A 27,694-nucleotide genomic window follows, 5' to 3' on the forward strand; every position below is an offset into this window, starting at 1 on the left:
CAAATAGGCAGCTGGTGGTTGGGGGCAGCCCGTTCCTGCCTGCTGTACCTGGCTGGACACAAATATAGTGCGAAGCCCCACGTCAATTTTTTTTTAAATTATTTCATGAAATAATTTTTTTAAAAAAGGGCTTCCCTATATTGTTGTGCCCGGCTAGGTACAAATAGGCAGCTGGTGGTTGGGGGCAGCCCGTTCCTGCCTGCTGTACCTGGCTGGACACAAATATAGGGCGAAGCCCCACATCAATTTTTTTTTAATTATTTCATGAATTTCCTGTTTTTTTGTCTTGTTTGCATTCTGTGCAATTTAAGGGTGTGGCATCCCCTTTGTTGAGCTGATTAGTATATATGTAGCTTACCACGGGCCTAGGTGGTCTGGAGTTGGGACCTGGTCCTATTTGTCTACCCTTTTATATGCATTACTTCAACTTTGATATACAGTAAGGTTTTTAATATAGACAGTATAGGTACCGTCCCAATTTAGGGTCACCTTGCCGCTGGTGGGACGGCTTGTATACTTTTTTTGATCAAAAATAGTTCACTAAGTACCCTATATTTATTATGCAACTTTGCTTTACATTTATATATAATGATGGTAGGGTATGAGAGATATATTTTTTGTCTTTTGTAGGTTATATTTGTGTCCAGCCAGGTACAGCAGGCAGGAACGGTCTGCCCCCAACCACCAGCTGCCTATTTGTACCTAGCCGGGCACAACAATATAGGGAAGCCCTTTTTTAAAAAAATTATTTCATGAAATAATTTAAAAAAAAATTGACGTGGGGCTTCGCACTATATTTGTGTCCAGCCAGGTACAGCAGGCAGGAACGGGCTGCCCCCAACCACCAGCTGCCTATTTGTACCTGGTTGGACACAACAATATAGGGAAGCCCTTTTTTCTTAATTATTTCATGAATTTCATGAAATAATTTAAAAAAAAAATACGTGGGGCTTCTCCCTATTTGTGTGTCCAGCCAGGTACAACTAGGCAGCTGGGGGCTGGAATCTGCAGCTCAGGGAGGCCCAAGCTTTCTGCCCACCCCCCCCCGGTGCAAATTGCAGTCCGCAGCCACCCCGGAAAATGGCGCGTTCATAGAAGCTGGATGCTGTACCTGGCTGGCATACAAAAATATGGCAAAGCCCACGTCAAAATTTTTGGGAAAAATTAATTAAAAAATAAATAATAATTTAGGGACTGCATCTTTATTAACTCCTCAAATGTCATTTAGTGTTAAAATAAAGGATTTATTTAAAAAAAAATTGGCGTGGGATCCCCCATAATTTTAGTCTCTAGCGGAGGTTAAGCAGGCGGCTGGGGCAGATGTTTGAAGCCTGGGAATGGGGTAATACCCACGGAGCTTCCCAGGCTACTAATATCAGCCCCCAGCTGAATACCCAGCCTTTACTAGCTATTAAAATGGGGGACCCCCCCAAAAAAATGATGTGGGGTCCCCCCTATTTTAATAGCTAGCAAAGGCTAGGCAGACAGCTAGGGGCTGATATTAATAGCCCAGGAAGGGTGCCATGAATATTGGCCCCCTCCCAGGCTAGAAACATCAGCCGTCAGCCGCCCCAGAAATGGCGCATCCATAGGATGCGCCAATTCTGGCACTTAGCCTCGCTCTTCCACGCTGCCCTGGTGCGGTGGCAGGGGGTAATAGTGCTGGGGTTCATGTCAGCGCCAGCTGCCATGAAGCCCTGGTTAGTAATGATGGGCGTCTATAAGACACCCCCATTACTAACCTACAAAGTGTTAAAAAGAAAAAACACACTACACCCAGAAAAAAATAATTTATTTGAAATAAAACACACCATTTTATTTAATTCTTAGTTTACTAAAAGAAAATAGTTACCTGTCCACGTTCCTGCGCTGATCTCCCATGCACAGCTGTCACATCTGGAGATGGTGACAGCTGTGCATGGCTGCTGTAAGCTCACGCTGCCGGGAACACGTCCACTCCCGGCAGCGGGAGCCACTGACTGAGGTCACCGGAGTGCATTCAGTCAGCGCAGCTCCGGAGACCTACTTTACGGCACTGCTGTACCGTGGGAATTTCTCACGATACAGCAGGGCCGTAAACGAGCTAACCGGAGCAGCGCTGCCTGAACTCCGGCGAACCGCTTATGCAATGACGGGGACGCTTTACGGCCCCGTCATTCTAGCGGCGGCAGCGGTTCAGAGCGGTCACATTCTATGTGGCTGCTCTGAACTGGAGATCTTCGTGGGACACTCGTGGACCACTACGGAGGGGTAAGGATAAGGTTGTGGTTTATTATTTTAGATTTTATTACAGGAGATCGATGGCTTCGGGGAATTAGGTGTCTAGGTGAGTATAGGTGTATTTTTTTATTTTTTACTTTATTTTAGGTGGCGATCGGCGGGGACAGGTAATGTATAAACTAATTTATTGTAGGTAACCACTGGCCACCAATGACATGTATTTAAAATTTATTGGGGACACAGTAGGGCAATTTAAATAGCAGGATCAGGCTGATGGGAACTACTGCTCCCATCGAGCTGATCCTGCTGGCACGAGTGGACGGGGGACAGACATAGGCCGATGGGAGTAGTAGTGTCACATTGGCCTATGTCTGCCTGCACGCACAGACACCGCGCACACCCGCACACACCCACAAACATCGCACAGACATCGCACACACCGGCAGACATCGCACAGACACGCACAGACACCCGCACACACACCAATCATGACGGGCTGATGGTCTGGGAGGTGAGGCTGACCTGTGCGGCCGTGGGAAAGTTCATGTGAGTTCATGCAATGCAGTCAAGCATGAACTCACATGAACCCTCTGAGTGCACCGCGGTGACTTCAAATGAACAGCTGATTGGCATCACCTGATACCTCAGCTGTTCATTTGAAATAACCGGCGGGAAAGCGCAGCACAGAACGGGAAAGCCGGCGGTGAAGTCTTTTCACTACCGGCTTCACCGCCCGGGTCCTTCGCTCCCCGCTCCTCGGTGCTGTGCTCCCCGCCCGGTCCTAACTTACGATCAGGATGGGGGGAGCGGAGGATCGGGGTGGGAGGCTGCGGGGAAGCAGTATGGGACTGTGTGATTGTTTAAAAACCGGCGGCTTTTTACAGCCCGCCGGCTTTTAAACAATCAGGAGAATTCTCCCACGCTGGGATGGCATTCTGATGACAGGCTGGATCGCAGCTGAGCGCTGCCATCCAGCTTGTCATCCTTCAGAGACACTGCAGAGTGCAGGCATTATGGGAACTTCCGATTCCGGTATTCGATATTGTAAAAGTATCGGAATTAAGTATCGGAATTCCGATACCGCGAATATCGGCCGATACCCGATATTTCAGTATCGGAATGCTCAACACTATTGCTAATTAAGTTGCTGGTTTTAATTACGCAGTCACTTGTGCTCTGCCTGACCTCATTTTCAGCGTTCACCTTTTTGAGGATGGCACAAAAGCACAGTTGACCACGTTTTTGTGCCAACCTCCAAAAGAAGAATGGTTTCAGAGGGTGCAAACTTATTTCATCTGCGTCATTAAAAAGTCAATCGAGTTTTAGCTAACACGCCTTAACTGAGCAAACTTTGTATGAGCAACGACTTATCTTAAATTTCAGCTCTCAATTGTCAATATAACTAGTGTTTAGAAGTGGGCGTAATCTTTACACTGTATTATCAGTGAAATAACTGCTTGGATTTAGTGTGAGACAGCCGACAGTCCTGACCATTTTCTAGAAAAATCTGACTGCAATGTGATATCTGACATTTCTCATAACTCCTAGAATCCAACTTCGCCAACTTTCTTTTTCCATATTCTAATAAATGTTCAAAAGTGTGTCAGCGACTGGATCTGATGTTATGAGTGTGAAAAGCATGAACGCAGAAGATGAGAAGAAACTATAATTTGGGCGACATGTAGACACCCTCAGGTCATTAACCACCCTCATAGCATAGAACAAAAGAAAGGGCTTTTGCCCCTAATCTGAGAACACCATGATGTAGTGAAATAGATCCTTATTCTAGCTATGTCACTTATTGGGCCACTTACTATAGTTTTGATAAAATCACTGAGTTATCAGCAGCATATTATTACTAGAGGACTAGTAAACCTGCTGCCATGTAGTTCTCCTTATTTATGAGCGCTATATAACTCTGCTCTAACCACTGATTGGCAGCTTTCTGCCTATGCACAGAAAGTGGTGACATACCATTAAGTGCACTAGTAGATCTGCAGTATATAAAACAGCAAGCAGCCCGGTAAGCGATACATCCCTGGAATCCGTGTGTCTGCCCCTACATCATGCTGTTCTAATATGGGGTAGCAAAAACCTGGTAACAGATTCCATTTAAAAGAAACAGAGAATTAAAGGACCTACACCAGAAAGACTAAAAAGGTCGTAATCGGGTATTTTAACTGCATTATGTATTTATTTTTAACTTTTTATTGTTAGCCAGAGAGCTGCTTTGACGAGGGTGTCAATGTTGTTCATATGTTATATAAGTGCCATTGCTGGCATATTTGACCCCTTTAATGAAGATTTTTATGACATACTTGGTGGTCAGTTTTCTTAACAGTTGCTTTCTTTGTTAATTAAGTCTCTTTTACTATTACCTAAATGTGAGGCATACAAAAGTGTCCCACAAGAGCACTATATGAGCAGTACTGTGAACTAAGACATTTAGGGTTAACATACTTTTCCCATAGACTTTTGTAGTTGAAGTTGATCAGACTCAAGTAGTTTTTTCCAGTCCTGACGCTTTATAGAGTGGAAAACGTCTTCGTATGAGAGGTCCAACCGATAGTTAAAGTCGCCACACCAGAACACATAATCATGGGAAAACACATTTCTACCCTGAGTGAATGAGAATACAATGAAAGATTAAAAAAAACCTATTGTAAATGTAAAAGAAAAGTATTTAATGAAAATGAAACGAGTGACACTTACCAAGGGGAAGCTTAATTTCTGTGTGATTTCTTTGTAATCCACATTCCTTTCTTTTACTTGGGTTTGTCCGGCAGTAAAGTGACTACATATAAAGCAGAAACTTGTGCTGTAACACTGGAAGCGTACAGCCACGGCTCCTTTGTTTCCGGTTTTGCCTCCCATACCAGTTTTTACAGTGTCAACTGCCAATTCTCTATTTCAAGAAATAAATCAGGTTTTATCATGAAATGATAAACTGTAAACGGCAAATAAGATAAGGTTACAATGCAATAACCAGTGCCCAGTATTTATTTTTGTAGTGTTCAATGTATGGCCCAGGAGCCACATGCCACTCTTGGAGCCCTTCCTCTGAATTCCCAGATGGTGGCAAATCCTATCGTAAATCTTGGGGATTTCTTAGCAATAGTAAAATCTGGCTGTAGAGTTTAACACTGTATTTCTGGTAACTCATATTGGGGTACAAGCCACATGCCTTGGTTATATCTTAGATAAGCAATTAACTTTTTAATATACAGACTGGAACAATATCCAATGTCAGATTCCAAAAAGGTCACAAGCAAGAAAATGCTGCAGTCATTTGTGGCTGACTGTCACTGTTTCTCTTAGTAAGCCATCTGTGTGGGTTGCTCCTAGATGGATGCTATTAAAGGTGGCTAATTACATTAGTTGTCCGATTCATCTCAAGCCATCTCTCCTGCTTTCCCCTATACACATGCACACTTGATCTGGCTGGGCAGAGTGGAGAGTCACCGTGAAACACCTCTGTTGTCCGCTAATATTCTGTACAAACTCTTATCTCATCATCTGTCATGGAGAATTGAGAGGCCATCATACACAATACATGGTTGTTCAGTCCCACTGAAAATCGCAGGTTTGGACAACTTAAACATGTACGGGGGGCCTTAAAAAGTTGTCCCGTTTCAGAAAACTTTCTGCTATAAGCTACAGTAGTTTTTAAGAAAAAACAAAAAAAACAAACAAACTTTACTTACCCTTCCCAAGACCTGTGCTGGCTCTCCAGCAATGCCCTGGTATCTGTGATTTGTCTGCAGTGCTATTATCATGTTAACATCAGAGAGCTAAGTGTCTCTGCCCATGTACAGTACAGACCAAAAGTTTGGACACACCTTCTCATTTAAAGATTTTTCTGTATTTTCATGACTATGAAAATTGTACATTCACACTAAAGGCATCAAAACTAACTATGAATTAACACATGTGGAATTATATACTTAACAAAAAAGTGTGAAACTACTGAAAATATGTCTTATATTCTAGGTTCTCCAAAGTAGCCACCTTTTGCTTTGATGACGGCTTTGCACATTCTTGGCATTCTCTTGATGAGCTTCAAGAGGTAGTCACCGGAAATGGTCTTCACTTCACAGGTATGCCCTGTCAGGTTTAATAAGTGGGATTTCTTGCCTTATAAATGGGGTTGGGACCATCAGTTGTGTTGTGCGGAAGTCTGGTGGATACACAGCTGATAGTCCTACTGAATAGACTGTTAGCTGCTTTTTTCTTGAGATAATGCAAATTCTAAGTAAAAAAAAACGAGTGGCCATCATTACTTTAAGAAATGAAGGTCAGTCAGTGCGAAAAATTGGGAAAACTTTGAAAGTGTCCCCAAGTGCAGTTGCAAAAACCATCAAGCACTACAAAGAAACTGGCTCACATGAGTACCGCCCCAGGAAAGGAAGACCAAGAGTCACCTCTGCTTCTGAGGATAAGTGTATCCGAGTCACCAGCCTCAGAAATCGCAGGTTAACAGCAGCTCAGATTAGAGACCAGGTCAATGCTACACAGAGTTCTAGCAGCAGACATATCTCTTCAACAACTGTTAAGAGGAGACTTTGTGCAGCAGGCCTTCATGGTAAAATAGCTGCTAGGAAACCACTGCTAAGGAAAGGCAACAAGCAGAAGAGACTTGTTTGGGCTAAAGAACACAAGGAATGGACATTAGACCAGTGGAAATCTGTGGTTTGGTCTGAGGAGTCCAAATTTGAGATCTTTGGTTCCAACCACCGTGTCTTTGTGCAACGCAGAAAAGGTGAACGGATGAACTCTACATGCCTGGTTCCCACCGTGAAGCATGGAGGAGGAAGTTTGATGGTGTGGGGGTGCTTTGCTGGTGACACTGTTGGGGATTTATTCAAAATTGAAGGCATACTGAACCAGCATGGCTACCACAGCATCTTGCAGCGGCATGCTATTCCATCGGGTTTGCGTTTAGTTGGACCATCATTTATTTTTCAACAGGACAATGACCCCAAACACACCTCCAGGCTGTGTAAGGGCTATTTGACGAAGAAGGAGAGTGATGGGGTGCTACGCCAGATGACCTGGCCACCACAGTCACCAGACCTGAACCCAATCGAGATGGTTTGGGGTGAGCTGGCCCGCAGAGTGAAGGCAAAAGGGCCAACATGTGCTAAGCATCTCTGGGAACTCCTTCAAGATTGTTGGAAGACCATTTCCGGTGACTACCTCTTGAAGCTCATCAAGAGAATGCCAAGAGTGTGCAAAGCAGTCATCAAAGCAAAAGGTGGCTACTTTGAAGAACCTAGAATATAAGACATATTTTCAGTTGTTTCACACTTTTTTGTTAAGTATATAATTCCACATGTGTTAATTCATAGTTTTGATGCCTTCAGTGTGAATGTACAATTTTCAAAGTCATGAAAATACAGAAAAATCTTTAAATGAGAAGGTGTTTCCAAATTTTTGGTCTGTACTGTAGACCAGGGCAGCGGTGGAGAGCCAATAAATAATGCTGGATTATTGTTTTTTTTTTTAGTAACTACAGCAGCTTTAAAGCAGAAAATTTTCTGAAAGTGGATAAGCCTTCTAAACATAATTTTCTGTTTTTGAAAAGGAGTGGAGTCTTTAATATTTCAGATTTGCTTTTCCTATTCTAATTTGAATAGTTTTAAGACAATTTATGATGGTGTTTGGCAACTGCTTTGGTTTGTAAATCCTGTGAAGAACTACTGTGCTGTGATTGTCTGGTCTAAAACGACAAGACTTGTGAGTCCTCACATGGCACGCACTGCGCGTTGTGAGGACTCTCCGGTATCCGCACCGGCGGTCACGTGACCACAAGCATACAATAGGCATACTCCCTGCCAGAATCTGACTAGACTGTTTCCGTCGTGCTCAATGCAAGTGTATCATTTAAGGATGGGGATGGGATGTAATTTAAATAGGGTAGTCTAAAACATTAGAGTTAGAGATGAGCAAATATATTTGAATAGATTGAATTCTACTGCTTTTTAAAAATATCCACATTTGCCAAAACATAGATTTTTTTTTCTAATTTGCTTCTGTATGCATTCAGCAAAATGGTGTCCACTTACCGCTCACCCCTCCAGCATACCTGCTCCTCAGCATCACCCTTCTTACCATTAATGGCATCTTCTGATCGCCACTGTGAGAGCCGAGTCCTCCCCCAAGCCTCTTTACGCTAGACCAGGAGTTTCAACTCTGCCGAGACCGTTACATCATGATTCTGTGAGCTTCCTGCACTTGCGCAGAACAGTCCAAGTTCTCATCAGAACCAGAAGTCGGGGTTTACCTTAAAAAGGCCCATGGATCAAGGGCTTATGTTGGCAAAAGGCAACAAGGACCGAAAGGGTGATGGAGAGAAACAGAGGGCCCAGAGAGGTGAGCGGTAAGGCACGCAAAAGTATTTTTTTATCTTTTATCTCTTATGTTTATTATGCTCTGGTGTCTGAAGCAATCCCAGAGAATAATAAGGGACATTTAATTTGCAGCGAATAACTTCTCCGCAAATCAAATATCCCGGGGAAATCCAATTTCGAATTTTGCCTCATGTGATCATCTCGAATCAGCATCGTTAACCCTTACAATCACCAGCACAGCCTCTGCTACAATAGAGAGGAAGGAAGGACATTAAAAAGATGACTTCACCAGGTCATGTTATGTACTATTTGAAACTAAAGTACAAGGCAAATCAAAAGTAAGTTTGTTATGGTTGGCAGTGTGGTACACAAAAGTATACCACACTTTCCATAAAGTATAACTGAACTTTTAGGTAACTTTTCGGTATAAGTTATGATGAGTGTGAACGTGAGGATTATTTATTATTTAGCAGATGTCCTCCTCTTCATAGTCTGATCACTTAGGTCCTCATCAGTTTCTTTCTATGTGCCCCCCCCCCTTCCCTTTCCATAGGCTTTTGGTTGCTGTTGGTGAAATTTGATCTCTCATTAAAGACAGATCTCTAAACAGAATTCAGCACTTAAAGGTGTTATCCGGGACTAATTTCATTTTTTTTTTACTATGAACCTAAGAACTTACAGGCAGGTAGATGCTAACTATCTGCTTGTGCTGCCAACCGCTGATCTCTGGTGACTCAGACAGCTCTTGCCGGTTATTCTGCGACTTCCTACTGGCGTCATGTCGACAGAATTAGACGCTTCTCTTCCGCTCTTCTTTGTTGACGGGACGTGACTGCCGATGTCCTGCTGATTGACTGCTGGCTCCCTGCTGCCTAACTGCGGAATTTGGCTGTGAATCTGATTGATGCGGCAGTAACACCCAGGCCGTAAGAGCGGCTCAGTTGATGTGCAACAGCAGTACACCCGGCAGAAGCAGCCCGCGACTAGTCGGCACTGGGTAGAACAAGCAAGTAATTAGCAGCTAACTGCTTGTTAGTTCTTAGGCACATAGTAATAAAAATAAAGTCCCAGAAAATCCTTTTAAGAGTGAATGATCAGGTCAGGAGAGAAGTCATTATTAAGTGGGGAAAGAAATATATCTTATTAGAGAAGATATATTGTAAAGTTTCTTATCTTCAATTGTAATGTTGACTTATTAAAAAAAAGAGCAGTTGGTATTTAATGTAGAAAACATTTTTTTTGTAAATAATTACAATATATATTTATCACTTGAAGATACAGCCATCTGACACCAACTAACCGCATCTAACTTCAGATTACTCTCACGATCAATGTCTGGGAAGGCTAAAACCTTAGTAGAAAAATCTTCCATGTATGGTATAACATACTCCCTTGCTTTGTGATGAGTAAATTTTATACGAGGCCTAGGCAAACTTCAAGAAGGCAACACAACACAGACTTTGGCCATCAGAAGAAGACTTTAAAAGTAAACCATTATGAAATGGATCTTTCTGAACATGGAATGTGTCTATCAAAGAGGATATCTAAGGGGTATCATTTCTCCTTGCGGAGAGCGACATGTTAAGCTTGTCACAGTGAGGAGACTTTTAAACCCGCAATGCTCCTCTGGGAAATATGCAAATTGTTTCTTCAGAGAGGAAGAGGACCAGAACTCTAGTGCCACCTACAGGAAGCAGCAATCCTATCACATGACTTAGGATATAAGCCAGAACCAGAAACTCAATTTGCAGAAACTGTGATAAGGCTCGTTAAAGGGTCACTATTGACTTTTAGGATTGCTACTTCCGGTAGGTGGCAAAAGAGTTCTGGTCCTCTTCCTCTCTTAAAAGACAATTTTCATATCAAAGAGGAAACATGAAAAAAAATCACAGGAGGGTTAGATGCCTTCAGTCTTGCAAAGCAGAGGAAATGTTATGCAACAAGGTTGTTCTGAGAAAGTGGGAACTGTATGCATAGACCAAGGAATAATAAACAGTATAGTAATATCCTTCATTTACATAATCTTAAATAACACAGAATACATAAATATAATAAGAATATATTACCTGATAAAAGGCATGTGGTATGGCCGAACAAAAATAAAGAGGCACACTCCAACAAGTTGCCCAGAGGTCAACATTATGTACCGGTGAGATCTGGAGATTGCCTTCTGTATCTGCTCAGACCACACTTTCCGATTTTTTGTGCTGTTGAGAAATTGATAAATGTTTAGATTTTATGTGGATTAGTTTAGAGCAGGGGTGGAGAACCTCAGGACCACAGGCCATTTATGGCCCTCAATGACCTTTTAACCGGCCCCCGGGCAGATTCGTGGGGACCACAGTGCTTGTGCAGACAGTTGTATTTTGACGGCTGTTGGCTCTTTACTTTCTTCTATATTCTATGAGAATGCGCACACACTGTTAACTGCTTGAAATCTGAGGAGTGTACAATGAAAGATTATGTCCTGACACCAGTGCCAGTGTCAGGATGTACTTTGTTGGTGGAGTTAGTGCGCAACTTGTACAGCCCCCAAAGGATGGTATAAATATCCAAATGGCCCCTGGCAGAAAAAGGTTCCCACCCCTGGTTTGGAAGGAACTGGTCAAGGTGATTTACCCCTACAATGTATTAAGAGCTATGTATGAGGCTCATTATAATGTTTTCAATGATGCCTTATTACAACTGTTAATGCAGTTTTTGTAAACATAATGTTAAATCCCGATGCTCATCAAGGAAAGCTGTGGAAATCCCTACCTAATAGGACTCACTATAAGGGATGCTAAAACATAACTTTTATTCAAAATGCTAAATAACCTTCATATCGTACAACATGGTGGACCCATGTATTTCAGTTCCTAGAATGACATACAGAATCGACTAGACAAAACAAAAACAATTACTAAAACTATCCCCAAGTGAACTATATACAAGCACTGACCTTTTGTGGCTTACCCTCCTTGTGGAGTGTGTCAGTGACTGCCTTCTGGACATATGTCAAGTCAGTAGTCTTCCCCATGATTGTGGAGCCTACTGAAACAGACTAAGGGACCTTTTGAAAAATTCTGGAAGCCTTTGCAGGTGTTTTGTTAATTATTCTAATTTACTGAGATAATGACTTTTGTGTTTTCATTGGCTGTAATCCATAATCATCAACATTAACAGAAATAAACACTTGAAATAGATCACTCTGTTTGTAATGACTCAATATAATATATGAGTTTCACTTTTTGTATTGAAGAACTGAAATAAATTAACTTTTTGATGATATTCTAATTTAGTGAGAAGCACTTGTACAACAAAATGTCTCAGTCTCTCATTCTCGATGCTTTCCGTCGCTCTGTTTGAGCGACTCATCAAGAGACACACTAACAAGGATTGGATGTGCTTGTACCTAGACTAGTCAGGGGGTTCAGGCTCTCATTTCAGCAGTATGGTATAATGCCCATGGAGACAAAACAGCATGAGCATAGGGAGGAGAACAATAATTTCTTCTTCTTTCTGCTCATGTTGTTTTGTCACTCACACTGCCGTGGGTATGAAACCAGCAAACTGCTGGAATGGGAAACTGTACTACCAGGCTTAAACATTTTTTACAAAAAACTGCAGTAATAGCTGTAATAAAGACATCATTACAACGTTATTAGGAGCCTGGTAAAGTGTTCGTAGTTAATTATTGGGGTTAATTCCCTTGATAAATGCCTTTTAAGCATTATGCTAACATAATAGATTCAATACAAATTTATAAAACAAGACCATTTGAGAATTATGAGCTGAATAAATGGTTAAGTACACAAAAAAATTGCTACCCGAAAAAAAAACAAACAAGAACCTAAAAGGAGTTTTCCACCCTTTTTTTCAAAAAAGAGGCAAGAGGAGATTACTTACCTTTCTGAGCCTCAGCATTTCAAAAGGAGCAAAAGTGATGGCGCCTTGTCCATCAGTCACCTGACCCAGCACCCAATCAGTGGTGTCATCCGTCAGGTGACTATCAGAAGGGTATCATAACTTCTGCTCCCGACTCAGACCACCCGAGTTGTGAGGATTTAGAAGAATACTCTAAGTAACTCTTCTATGTTTACAATGATCTTCTGAAACAAGTGTGAAAAACCCCTTTAGGGTATGTGCACATGTTAGTTACACACTGCAGACATTTCTGCATCAAAAACATGTCTTGGCAGAAAAACCGCTGCATAAAAAACAGCTTTAATGAGTTTTTTCCTTTAATTAGAATGGGTGAAACACAGTGCAAAAACACTGAAAGAATTGGCATGCTGCAGATTTGAAACAGCATTTTTTTGAGGGAAAAACGTGACGTGTGAACATACTCCAACACTGGAATTAGATCAATGCCTCAAATCAGCTGCATGTCCCTAAAAGTAGAAACAGGAGGGAGGGTTAGGGAGCTGCAACGCTGAATCCAAACAGGGTGAAGATAGTCCACTGAAGGGTGTCGGTCCCACTGGTGGGCACAGCCATATGAATAAAATGAAAAGGAGAAAATCGGCACTCCAAAGGGTAAAATATGAAAAAACTTTATTGGATCATTTTTAAAAAAGGGGAAAAATGTAAAATTCTTACACGTTTCTGGCGCTAGGGTTTCGCCCTTAGTCATAGCAGATGAGAAAATGACCATGAAGTCTTGACATACAGAATGGAGTCACATAAAATCAAATGAGAAATCAATTACACATGCAAAAGGTGTGCAAGAAAAATCACAGCCATAGTTCACATTGAAGGCAATTATCTCAAATACAAACAAGGTGATCATTGCAAGCATCCTACAACAAGCCAGAAATGCAAAACAGCATTGTGGTGGAAAATAAAATAGAATTAAACCTCATACCCTTGTTCTTGCATATTTGTATATGATCCCCCGTGGAGAGGGATATGATCCCCCGTGGAGAGGGATATGATCCAAAGTGGATTAAGCATAAAAAAACAACCTACATATATTTTCTCTGAGGACTTTTCAACCAAGTAGAACAATACTCTGTCCACATGCTCACTGAAGCTCATGGAGCTAATGGTTTACTATGAGGAATCCAGATTTCAAACTCTCCAAAAGGACATAGATTTTTCTTAATGTTAACTTGACCAAATACAAGGGCACTTCTGAACTGGATTCACTCTCTACTAAAAAGCAAAATCATTTGAAACTCCTTGAGGACTATTGTCAAAGTTTATACTGTACATGGAACATTAAAAACAATAAAAGTCCAGGTAGCAGGTCCATTCTCAGATTCAGAGATGAACCTAAATATCATTCTGATGTGTCCAAAAACTGTCTCATTTTCCTTATCTGACTACAACACTTCTGATCCTGATACTGATAATTCCTATTCTGGATCTAATGTCAGACATGACCCTCCATATGGATCAAAAAACGCAAACGGAGTAGGAGGGGTAGGAAAAGGAGGAAACGTGAATTGGAGATGTTACCCCACAAGAAACAGGAGGAAGAGACATTACTATTAAATTCTAGCACTTCCAGCGTTTTGCTTCTTACTCCTACATTTTGCCTCAGACTCAAATACATATCCTAGAGAAAGGAATGAATTTTGTCCCCACGAGAGACTGATTTATTTCAAAAGATCAAGGATGTCAATAGGTTTACCCGTCTTCTCAGAGTTAAAAGACATTTTTTCTCCAAAGATTCAGCAGATACTAACATTTCTTACCGTGTCTTTTCACCACAGGATACATCTGCTTTCTCCTTAATGCGGTTTTGACATTTGCATCTCTCCAGAGCGAGGGGGCAAATGTTTCCTTCATTGTAGATAAGGATGTAAAAATTGTTCCTAAAAATTCTTCATATTACCCCTTGCAATCTAGGGTCTCCTCACTTGATTTGTTTCAAACCCTTGTTGAGAGAGATCTTAAGCTCTTTCATGAACAGAAAGCAGTATTGTGTCATTGCAGAAATACTACTCCTAGTGAATTTAAAGCCCTACAGCAGGGGTCCTCAAACTACGGCTTTTATCCGGCCCGCCGGGCTATGGGCGGAGGAGAGGAGAGCGGTGCCATTGCCCGCCCTTCCCCCCGCTTGCTCAGGGCCCCGGCAGCCAGATACTTACCTCTCCCCGTGCCTTCGCAGATCCGCTGTCTTCCTGCTCTGCGCTCCCTGTGACGTCTCAGGTCAGAGGGTGCGGTGACGTCTTTACACCACGCCCTCCCGAGTGCCGTCACAGGGAGCGCAGAGCGGGACGACGCTGCCGCGACGCTGGAGTCCGGACCCGAGCAGCGGGTGAGGAGGAGGGAGGTGAGTATTGGATTTTTTTTTTTTTAATGTATGAAGGCATGGGACATAATATTAGTGGTGACATCCTGCATGGGGCATGATAGGGGGGGGGGGTGACATCCTGAATGGGGCATTATATGGGGGGGCAACATCCTGAATGGGGCATTATATGGGGGGGGTGACATCCTGAATGGGGCATTATATGGGGTGTGACATCCTGAATGGGGCATTATATGGGGGGTGACATCCTGAATGGGGCATTATATGGGGGGGTGACATCCTGAATGGGGCATTATATGGGAGGGGTGACATGCTGCATGGGGCATTTTATGGGGGGTGACATCCAGCATGGGGCATTATATGGGGGGGTGACATCCTGAATGGGGCATTATATGGGAGGGGTGACATGCTGCATGGGGCATTATATGGGGGGTGACATGCTGCATGGGGCATTATATGGGGGGGTGACATCCTGAATGGGGCATTATATGGGAGGGGTGACATGCTGCATGGGGCATTATATGGGGGGGGGGTGACATGCTGCATGGGGCATGATATGGGGGGGTGACATCCTGAATGGGGCATTATATGGGAGGGGTGACATGCTGCATGGGGCATTATATGGGGGGGTGACATCCAGCATGGGGCATTATATGGGGGGGTGACATCCTGAATGGGGCATTATATGGGAGGGGTGACATCCTGAATGGGGCATTATATGGGAGGGGTGACATGCTGCATGGGGCATTATATGGGGGGTGACATCCAGCATGGGGCATTATATGGGGGGTGACATCCTGAATGGGGCATTATAAAGACAGGGGAGTGATATCTTGCATGGGGCATTATATGGTGAGAGAAAGGGAAATCCTGCATGGGGCATAATAAGGGGGGGAACAGCCTGCCTATTGAGGACCTATGCTGCCTATTGGGGACATTTACTTGCCTATTGGGGACATTTACTTGCCTATTGGGGACCTATGCTGCCTATTTGGGACATTTACCTGCCTATTGGGGACCTATGCTGCCTATTGGGTACAGTTACCTGCCTATTGGGGACCTATGCTGCCTATTGGGGATATTTGCCTGCCTATTGGGTACATTTACCTGCCTATTGGGGACCTATGCTGCCTATTGGGTACAGTTACCTGCCTATTGGGGACCTATGCTGCCTATTGGGGATATTTACCTGCCTTTTGGGGATATTTACCTGCCTATTGAGGACCTATGCTGCCTATTGGGGACATTTACCTGCCTATTGAGGACCTATGCTGCCTATTGGGTACAGTTAACTACCTATTGAAATACCGGTTGATTTAACTTTACTTGTTCTTCATTTTAAATATTGTATTTGTTCCTGTATTGTTTTTTTACTACAAAATAAGATATGTGCAGTGTGCATAGGAATTTGTTCATAGTTTTTTTTAAAAACTATATTCCGGCCCTCCAATGGTCTGAGGGACCGTGAACTGGCCCCCTGTTTAAAAAGTTTGAGGACCCCTGGTATACGCCGTATGCATGATACACACACACACTGTATACGCCGTACATACCACACACACTGTATACGCCGTGCGCACCACACACACACTGTATACGCCGTACGCACCACACACGCACTGTATATGCAGTAAGCACCACACACACACACACTGTATACGCCGTACGCACCACACACACACACACTGTATACGCCGTACGCAGCACACACACACACACTGTATACGCCGTACGCACCACACACGCACTGTATACGCCGTACGCACCACACACACACTGTATACACCGTACGCACCACACACACACACACTGTATACGCCGTACGCACCACACACACACACTCTGTATACGCCGTACGCACCACACACGCACTGTATACGCCGTACGCACCACACACACACTGTATACACCGTACGCACCACACACACACTATTTAACAAGAGGAAAACAGAGTCATCATGGTTTAAAAAGAGACACATATTTTATTGACACAATTAATTAAAACAAGTATATAATCAGAACAGAAAAAAATGAGAAGCAAGTAAAAAGAGAAAGCGGCCCTAGCTGCCGCGAAACGCGCATCGGGGACGCACGTGGTTTTTCTGGATTGCCCACTGACCGCCCACCACCACCCCTGGTAAGACATACATCTCCCTCATGCCCATTTAAGTGATACATCTCCTTTGGCACTCTGCTCAAGCATGTTTAAGAGGTCACTTACCTCGCCTTTTTCTTGGTAGGAGTGGGGGGTAGGGGGAGGGAAGGGAATGTGTGGAGATGCTCTCCTATCTGCCTAACTCTGTACTAATACAAATATGCATGCTGCACTTTAATTGATAAGCTTGGCTTTGCTGCTTTTCTTCTTTTTTTCTTCTTTTTTTGCAGTGCACTGTAGTAGTACGCCACCATGTGTTTGGTCTAATAATAGCTTATCAATCTTGACATGATGTTGTGCCCTATTTAAACAAATTTTAGGCCTATTACTTATATAATCTTTACTCTACTGGTCAAGAATCCTAGGTGCAGCGTTTTTCTACTTTGTTGGAAAAACCCTTCTTTCCAGCTATAGAGTTGTGTTTATTCGATTGAGCATCTAGTATTGAGGCAGGTCCGTTTTGGCTAATTCGGATATTTCATTGTCCACCTTGCTTTTTACTTGCTTCTCATTTTTTTCTGTTCTGATTATATACTTGTTTTAATTAATTGTGTCAATAAAATATGTGTCTCTTTTTAAACCATGATGACTCTGTTTTCCTCTTGTTAAATAATGTTACTTTTGAGTCGGTATTTGAGCGTGTTGGGGGGGACTCTGTTCCCTCGCCCACACTCAATTTCTAATATTTGGACTATTTTGCTAATTGCACCACACACACACTGTATACACCGTAAGCACCACCACACACACACTGTATACGCCGTACGCACCACCACACACACTGTATACGCCGTACGCACCACACACACACTGTATACGCCGTACGCACCACCACACACACTGTATACGCCGTACGCACCACACACACACTGTATACGCCGTACGCACCACACACACACTGTATACGCCGTACGCACCACACACACACTGTATATGCCGTACCCACCACACACACACTGTATATGCCGTACGCACCACACACACACTGTATATGCCGTACGCACCACACACACACACTGTATACGCCGTACGCACCACACACACACACTGTATACGCCGTACACACCACACACACTGTATACGCCGTACACACCACACACACTGTATACGCCGTACGCACCACACACACATACTGTATACGGCGTACACACCACACACACTGTATACGCCGTACGCACCACACACACACTGTATATGCCGTACGCACCACACACACACTGCATACGCCGTACGCACCACACACACACACACACTGTATACGCCGTACGCACCAAACACACACATTGTATACGCCGTACGCACCACACAGACACACACTGTATACGCCGTACGCACCACACAGACACACACTGTATACGCCGTACGCAACACCACACACACTCTCTATACGCCGTACGCACCACACTCACTGTGTGCGCCGTGCGCAACACCACATACGCACTCTGTATACGCCGTACGCACCACACACACTGTATACGCCCTATGCAAATAACAAAGGAGTGGCTTCAGAACAACTCTGTGACCATTCTTGACTGGCCCATCCAGAGCCCTGACCTAAACCCAATTGAGCATCTCTGGAGAGACCTGAAAATGGCTGTCCACCAACGTTCACCATCCAACCTGATGGAACTGGAGAGGATCTGCAAGGAAGAATGGCAGAGGATCCCCAAATCCAGGTGTGAAAAACAACTTGTTGCATCATTCCCAAGAAGACTCGTGGCTGTACTAGCTCAAAAGGGAGCTTCTACTCAATACTGAGCAAAGGGTCTGAATGCTTATGACCATGTGATATTTTAGTTTTTCTTTTTTAATAAATTTGCAAAAATTTCTACATTTCTGTTTTTTCCAGTCAAGAGTGTACATTAATGAGAAAAAAAATGAACTTTTTAGAATTTACCAAATGGCTGCAGTGAAACAAAGAGTGAAAAAACTTAAAGGGGTCTGAATACTTTTCGTACCCACTATATTTGGTATCACCGCGTCCGGAATTAACCCCTTCTGTGCACACAGTAAAAAAAAACGGAGCAAAAAACTATACTTTTTCATCATATCGCCAAACAAAAAGTGGAATAAAATATGATCAAAAAGCCAAATGGAAATAAAAATGAAAACGTCATCTTATCCTGCAAACAAAAAGCCACCATACAGCTCCATCAGCTGAAAAATAAAAATGTTATAGCTCTCAGAATACAGCGATGCAAAAAAAAATATTTTTTCTATAAAATAGTTTTATTGTGTAAAAGCGCCAAAACATAAAAAAACTATTTAAGAATAGTATCGCTGTAAACATACTGACCCGAAAAATATAGCTGCCTTATCACTTTTACCACACCCAGAACGGCATAAAAAAAACCCTCATAAAACAAATACTGAATTGCTGGTTTTTGATCATTTTACCTCCCAAAAAAAGGAATAGAAAGCGATCAAAAAATGGAACGTACCCAAAAATGGTACCAATAAAAACGTCAACTCGTCCCGCAAAAAACAAGCCCTTACATAACTCTGTCGGCCGAAATATGGAAAAATTATAGCTCTCAAAATTTGGCGATGCAAAAACTAGATTTTGCAAAAAAAATTGTCTTTTAGTGTGTGACAGCGGTCAGTCATAAAAACCTGATATAAATCTGGTATCTCTGTAATCGCACCGACCTGAAGAATAAAGTCGTCTTATCACTTATACCACACGAGGAACGGTGTAAAAAATAAATAAAAACAATTCTTCACCTGCTGCTGATTTGTTTATTATGTCTCCCAAAGATCGTAGTAAAGCTCTGCTCACATTTATCCAGCGCTCTGCATTGAGCGCTTACACCGGGGTTTCCATGTAAATCTCTGAAATACGTGATTCAGACAGAACCCCTGGAGGAAGATTCCCTATACTGAGGCAGATGAAGGCACTGTGGATGCCGTCTGGCCTGTAATCCCATGGTGTCAATTTTTTTAGGCGTGCATAAAAGTGCGGTTTGCCACAGTTTTGTGCACTTCTGAAAAAAAGGACACCGCTAAACAGATGCCAGACGGAGTCAAGAGTAACTCTGCTGCCTCATTATAGTGAATGGATCACGCAGGGGTTTCATCTGAATTACATCACTTGGAGATTTAGATGGAAACCCCGATCTAAGTGCTCAGCCTAGAGCGCCGGATAAACGTTATGTAAAATGTTCCCAATAAAAGCTTCAACTCAGTCCTCAAAAAAAAGAAAGTCCCCACTCAGGTCCGTCATCTGTTAAAAATATAAGGGACTTCCAAGTTACTGGTAGCAGAAAGGCTCTGGAAAAGCTAAGTGGCCCTTGCCCCCAAAAGAAATTCAGAAAATGTTGTGTTCCCAAATCCAAATGCCTCCTTCCCTTCTGAGCCTCACAATGTGCCTAAACTACATTTAGGGTCCACATGTTTGGCATTCCTGTAGCGATGAGAGCCTGCCTAATTTACAGATGCATGTCTCCAGAAGAATGAGCTGGGCACAACGTACTGGTCACTTCAACGGCAGTTTGAAATTTTCACTCAGCAACATCCACTGCTGCTGGTTTCTGGAAAAGACCCATGTTGTCAAATTCATCACTACACCTGTAGGTAAATTCCCAAAGGGGTATAACTTCTTCTAGCACTTCAAACTATTCTACAATAATTTGTTCTCCTAGAGTCAAATAGCGCTCCGTCCCTCCCGGTACTGTACAGCCACATATGAGGTATTGCCACATTTAGAAGAAATTGTGTGACACATTTCGGCACCATTTTTACCCATTGCCCTGTGTGAAAATGTAAAATCTGAGACTAAAACAATTTTTTTGTGGTAAAAATATAATTGTTTTCTTCACTGCCCAATGGTATAAATTTAAAAAATTAAAAAATACTACTACTTCCCTAGATGAATTCCTTGAGAGGTGTAGTTTACAAAATGGGGTCACTTGTGAGGGTTTCTGCTGTTTCGGCATGTCAGCGACTCTTCAAATGTGACATGGTGTCTGCAACCTATCCCAGCCAACATAGCTCTCCTTTCTCTTCCAAGCCCTGCCGTGTGCCAAAGCAGTAGTTTTCCACCACATATGGGGTATCGGCGTACTCAGGAGAAATTGTACAACAAACTTCATGGTGCAATTTCTCCTGTTACCCTTAAGATAATGCAAAATTGGGGGATGAAAAACATTTTTGTGGGAAAAATTTGAAAATTTTATTTTTACGGCTCAATATTATAAACTTCTGTGAAGCACCTGTAGGTACAATGTTGTGCTCACCACATATCTAGATAAGTTCCCTAAGGGGTCTAGTTTCCAAAATGGTGTAACTTGTGGGGGTTTCCACTGTTTAGGCACATCAGGGGCTCCCCAAATGCGACATGGCGTCCGCTAATCATTCAAACAAATTTTACATTCAAAAAGTCAAATGGCGCTCTTTCTCTTCCGAACCTTGCCTTGCGTGCAAACAGTGGTTTTCCCCCACATATAAGGTATCGGCATACTCAGGAGAAACTGCACAACAAATTTCATGGTGCAATTTCTCCTGTTACCCTTATGGTAATGCAAAATTAGGGGATGAAAAACATTTTTGTGGGAAAAATGTGAAAATTTTATTTTTACGGCTCAATAGTATAAACTTCTGTGAAGCACCTGAGGGTTCAAGGTGCTCACCACACATCTAGATAAGTTCCCTAAGGGTTCTAGTTTACAAAATGGTGTCACTTGTGGGGGGTTTCCACTGTTTAGGCACATCAGGTCTCCCCAAATGCAACATAATTATTCAAACAAATTTTACATTCAAAAAGTCAAATGGCCCTCCTTCCCTTCCGAACCCGGCTGTGCACCCAAACTGTAGTTTTCCTTCAGATATGGGGTATCAGCGTGCTCAAGAGAAATTGCACTAGAAATTGTGGGGTCCATTTTTTTCCTGTTACCCTTGTGAAAATAAAAAAATTGGGGTCTAAAGTAAATTTTTTGTGAAAAAAGTTAAATGTTCATTGTTTTCTTCCACATTCCAAAAATTCCCATGAAGCACCAAAAGGGTTAATAAACTTCTTGAATATAGTTTTGAGCACCTTGAGGGGTGAAGTTATTAGAATGGTGCCACTTTGGGTATTTTCTGTCATAAAGACCCCTCAAAGTCACTTCAAATAAGATGTGGTCCCTAAAAAAATGGTTTTGCAAATTTTGTTGGAAAAATGAGAAATTGCTGGTCAACTTTTAACCCATATAACTTCCTAACAAAAAAAAAAGTATGTTCCAAAATTGTGCTGATATAAAGAAGACATGTGGGAAATGTTATTTATTAACTATTTTGTGTGACATATCTCTCTGATTTAAGGGCATGAAAATTCAAAGTTTGAAAATTGCAAAATTTTCAAAATTTTCGCCAAATTTCCTATTTGTTTCACAAATAAACGCGAGAGATATCGAATAAATTTTACCACCATCATGAAGTACAAGATGTCAAGAAAAAAACAATCTCAGAATCGGTGGGATCCGTTGAAGCGTTCCAGAGCTATTACCTCATAAAGTGACAGTGGTCAGAATTGAAAAAATTGGCCCGGTCACGAAGGCGAAAACAGGCTCTGGCGCGAAAGGGTTAAAGAAAAGAATAACAGAACATATTTCAAATATCAATAACTCTAACAGCACATACTCTGGGGCATCAAAACATTTAAACATTTAGTGTCCATACATAAAAATGATCTCACACATTTTTCTTTCTTTGGTCTTGAGAAAGTGAATTATCTGGTACGGGGTAGAAACACACAGAAACCCTTCTGGATCTTGAGCTTAAATACTAAAATACCCTATGGGTATGAATTTTCGCAATGACCTGTTTTACATCTATTGATGAAATTCATACTGGTTTATTCCCAGCAGACCATCTATATGGTGATAATCCATGTTTTCTGAACTTATTTTGTGCTTTTTCCAGTTATTATTTGTTGGTGTACTTATTTGCCTTTCTGTATATTGCGCCATCATTGCTGATTCATCTTTGCAGAAAGCACATGAATGATGAAAACAACTTAAAGATTTTTCAGCAATGACTGCTTGATTATTTTCATTGCAATGTTCTACAGCTTTTTTACTTTATTTCTTATATATTTGGTTTTTGCCAGTTTTTTTCGCAATATAATTAAATTATTTTTTTTGTTGATACAGATAGAAATGCTTGCTACATCTATAGCCTCATGATCAAGTTTTGCATCAGACTCTATGCAGACGTATCCCAATTGATTTGTTAAACATTCAACTCTTGAATGGATTTGTACGTTCCATCAAATTTGAGTCACCATTGCAATGTTCCACAGTAATTTCACCAGTGTTTTGTGTACACTTGTTCTGGTCTGTTTAACAATGATGCATCTATTTGCCTCCCATTGATATGTTTGATAATGCTTGGTATATTTGTGGCTCTATGATCCTTTTCGCCAGGATATTATGCTTTGCACTGGATCAGATGCGGATGTATTTCCTTGCAAATCATCTACTATGTATTCAATTTTGATTTGCATGAAATTTTTTTCGCTTTATATGTTCATAATTATAGGTTTATAGTTTTTCCACATTGGATATTGTGTATATCATTTTATATTATTATGTGTGTAAGACGATAATATTTCTATTAACAATTTAGATATTGATATGCAATTTTTCTGTTTATTTGACATTCTTATTGCAATGCTCTATATTGAATCTACTATTCATTTCATGAATATATGTTTCTCTAACTCTACAAATTGTCTCTTCAGAGAGGAAGAGGACTAGAACTCTAGTGCCTCCTACTGGAAGAAGCAATCCTAAAAGTCAAAATTGACCCTTTAATGAGCCTTATCACATGACTTAGGATAAAAGCCAAGAACAAAAACTTAATTTTATCCTAAGTCATGTGATGAGGCTCGTTAAAGGGTCAACATTGACTTGTAGGATTGCTAATTCCAATAGGTGGCACTAGAGTTCTAGTTCTCTTGTCTCTGAAGAGACAATTTGCATATTTCCCAGAGTAGCATTGCGGCTTGAAAAGTCTCCTCACTGTGACGTGCTTAGCATGTAGCTCTCTAAATCTTCCGTTGCTACAGTTGATGGCATTTGTGATGTCTTAACTCTGTGATCTCACACCTGCATAAGTAACCCCAGTATTATGTTCCTATATGGGCTAATCTCCTGGTAACTAACATCGGTGGTTTTTACACAAAATTCCTGCAATAAACAGTTTATATACAAAGTGGGATACAAATATGCAAGAACAAGAGTATGAGGTTTAATTCTATTTTATTTTCCACCATAGTGCTATTTTGCATTTCTGGCTTGTTGTAGGATGCTTGTGTGGCACCCCTGCGGGGGTTTACCACAGGATCCATAGGTGCAGGGGGAGATGTACGCTTGGGCACACACTACACCTTTCACCCCAGGTCTGAGGGGAGGAGTCAGCTTCCAGAGAGACAGAAAAAGCGGCAGTTAGTCTAGAGAGGGATGAAGGAGGAGAGAGACACAGAGAGCTGTTGGCTGAGGACCAGTTAAGCCCTGAACTAGGAAACAGGTCTGTGTTGTGAAGCGCCCTAGAGAGAGGGACGGAGGCTAGAAGGAGAAAGAAAGAGATAAAACTATTATCCCTTTAGCTCACCCGGACACCGGAGTCCGAGATTGCTATTAATTCAGGAATAGCATAGAAAACCCGGACAGATCAGGAGGATCTGCTCCCCCTGAAGAAGGGGAAAGAGTCGCCAAACTTGACCAAGTATAGGACCAGGGGCCCAGAAAGAGAATTGGTAGCCCCAAGGAAAGGTCCTCATTGTCAGTTGTGGAGAAGGACCCCAAAGAAAGTAAAAGGTGGCAGGCTCAGCTTAAGGCAGGACTGATCCCAAACAACGCACACAGTGTTAGAGGAGGCCTCACAAATCCTCAAGGTGAATAACTCTACCTGCACCGAAAACCTGGTTACCCTCCTGAACTGTACCTGTTACCGGACATCAGTAAAAGAAAGGTACTGAAACAAAGACTTAATGTGTGTGTGTGCCTACTTTGACATTACTGCCTATAGCGTTCGTACAAGCCGTATGCCGATCACCTCAGCAACCATACACAGCGCTGGTAACAGATTTTACCAGTTACCACAGGAGGCGTCAGGACACAATACTCCCATCATCCTCACCCCCATCCCTTTACTGAGGGTCCAGGGTACGGAACCGGGAACCGACCAACCGTGATCCCCACAGAAGTAGCCCATCCATCCCGGGATCCAAGTACCCCTACCCCTGTCGATTGACTCACTTGCAATGATCACCTTGTCTGTATTTGAGCTAATTGCCTTCAATGTGAACTATGGCTGTGATTTTTCTTGCACACCTTTTGCATGTGTAATTGATTTCTCATTTCATGTCATGTGACTCCATTGTGCATGTCATGACTTCATTGTCATTTTCTCATCTGCTATGACTGAGGGCGCAACCCTAGCGCCAGAAACGTGAAAGAATTTTACATTTTCCCCTTTTTTTAAAATTATCCATTAAAGTTTTTTCATATTTTACCTGTTGGAGTGCCGATTTTCTCCTTTTCATTTTCTTCATATGGCTGTCCGTAAAGGTACTATCTGTAGAAAACTATTAAACAACAATGGATCTCTTTCTGCCCTCTGAGTTTTGCCAGCTTGTCACAAATTGGGGCCTCATTCACACATCCCATTTTTGTGCACGAGTGTTATCCGAGGTTTTTACGAATAGAACTCAAATCCATGATATTCTATGGGACTATTCAGAATCAAATTTTTCCTCGGACCAAGTGTTCCGTGGAAAATATTAGAGACATTTCCGATTTTGATCACAGGGTCGGATCTAAAGGGGCAATGCAAGTCAATGGGTCCGTGAATAAAAAAAAAAATCAGACCACACTCGAAGGACATTCAAATGGGGTCCAATTTTCACTGACTCTCAGAATGGAGAAATTGTTTTTTTTTAAGTTTCTCCATGTACAAGAAAATTGGATGACCACACTTATCAGTCCTATTTTCTCGTACGTGAAAAAAATCGGACGTGTGAATGAGGCTTAAAGATATCCAGGGTTAGAAAAAAAAAGTTGTTTTTTCACAGAAGCTATGCTATTCTCATTCATGAGATTTGAGAGTCTGCATTGAACAATATATAAGGAAGGGTTTAAAAAAAAAAGTGAGTACAAATTTTGGAAAGTGTAAGTGGATAGGCTTAGGAGAGGTTTATAGGGATGGTGGGATATGACAGTTGAGATTACTCTTATATGATTATATGAGGAGGCAATTTGCTAAACTTTAGCTGTGATTTGTGAGTCAGGATTGGAACACCCTTCATGTACTTAGTGGAGCTGGTTTACTGGCCACTGCAAGCATATGACAGGCTAAAATGGAGCCTCGTTCGATGTGGGACAGTTTCTCATTAGACTGACCAGGGTAATTTCAAGAGATGGAGGAAGCATACAACACAAACTTCACAGTGCAGGTAGGAACAGGCAGCTCTAACAGTGGGCTACAAGTCCTGGCTGCTGAGACACAGTGTAGCAAAGAAGGTGTGCCCCATCTCGGAAGTCACATGTTGCTATCATTAATCCCCAACTGTATGTGATCTTTTTGATGGTACAAATTTCTGTCATACTGTATTGTTTCCACGTTTATTGGATGGTCGGATTTAATATGTTCATCACTTATGATTACAAGAAGTAGAATAGGCTTTCTGAGATTACTAAAACGTTACCCCATTACCTGTTAACAAGCACAGATTAAGTTGATACAATGAAATTAATCAATTCACAGATCACTTCCACAGCTCTAAACTTTTTTTTTTTTTGCTTTCATATTTATGGCTGACCTTGCACTAACAATGTTTCCAGCATTCAGTTCAACCATTTCCTCAAAGCCTACAGCAAATATATCTGGAGGGCCATTTTCATCTGTAATACAAAATAATAATACATTTTCAAATACACAAACAAGTAAACAGAAAGCATAAACCCTCCTCCATCAATACATATATATTTTTCTTAAGGCTTTGGCAGTATAGAACCTGAACAAGAAGCTACAAATCAGCATGGCTCAGAAAGTGCCAGATTTGAGAGCATGTTGTGGATTTCACCCACTACAATGAAAAGTGATGAAATACTTAAAAAAATAAACATGACCGCACTGGAAATTTTCAGTACATGTTATTGCGGTCAAAGATTTGGCTGTATAAATTGGCTTTTTTTATATAACTTAGACTTGGGGTGGGCAATTAATTTTTCCCCAAGGGGCCACATGAGAGACAGTGATTGTTGTGGAGGGCCAAAACAATTAAATAAAATATGCTAAATACTAATATATTAATTATTATTATTTTAATATAAATTGTATCACTTAATTGTGAGCAGAATTAAGCATGTTGACTAGCTGCTACTGCTAATACATGTTAGGGCTTATTGGAACTTGTACTATTGTCAGTAGCAGCTAATCAAAGCCATATAATTCACTGCTTTTCAGAAGTTTAGAAATGATACTGCTCCTGTTATTCAGCCCTTGTACCTCAACAACTCCTACCCACAAAATATGTTATCCTCACAACCCTCCCATACATACAATATGATGCCACCACAGCCCCCAACACAGCATGACGGCCTCACAACTCCCCTCACAGTATGATGGCCCCACAACTCCCCACACAGTATGATGGCCCCACAATTCCCCTCACAGTATGATGGCCCCACAACTCCCCACACAGTATGATGGCCCCACAGACAGTATAAAGCACCACACAGCCACACA

At 41.9% G+C, this 27,694-nt stretch overlaps 1 protein-coding gene across 3 annotated transcripts in view; it reads right to left on the reverse strand.

The window, feature by feature from the left end:
- The window catches only part of SYNJ2 (synaptojanin 2), a 573,751-nt gene that overhangs the window by 129,759 nt on the left and 416,298 nt on the right, over positions 1 to 27,694 (reverse strand). For all 3 annotated transcript variants that reach the window (XM_073671522.1, XM_073671524.1, XM_073671525.1), the window contains 4 exons: positions 26,766 to 26,847; positions 10,637 to 10,777; positions 4,933 to 5,125; positions 4,681 to 4,839 (listed from right to left, as the gene is read on the reverse strand). In XM_073671522.1, coding sequence (XP_073527623.1) covers positions 4,681 to 4,839; positions 4,933 to 5,125; positions 10,637 to 10,777; positions 26,766 to 26,847 — 575 coding nt within the window. The remainder of the gene's footprint in view (positions 1 to 4,680; positions 4,840 to 4,932; positions 5,126 to 10,636; positions 10,778 to 26,765; positions 26,848 to 27,694) is intronic.

Source organism: Phyllobates terribilis, unplaced genomic scaffold (assembly GCF_046119375.1).
Source record: "Phyllobates terribilis strain yellow unplaced genomic scaffold, ASM4611937v1 Scaffold_3__8_contigs__length_932513732, whole genome shotgun sequence".
Lineage (NCBI taxonomy): Eukaryota > Metazoa > Chordata > Amphibia > Anura > Dendrobatidae > Phyllobates > Phyllobates terribilis.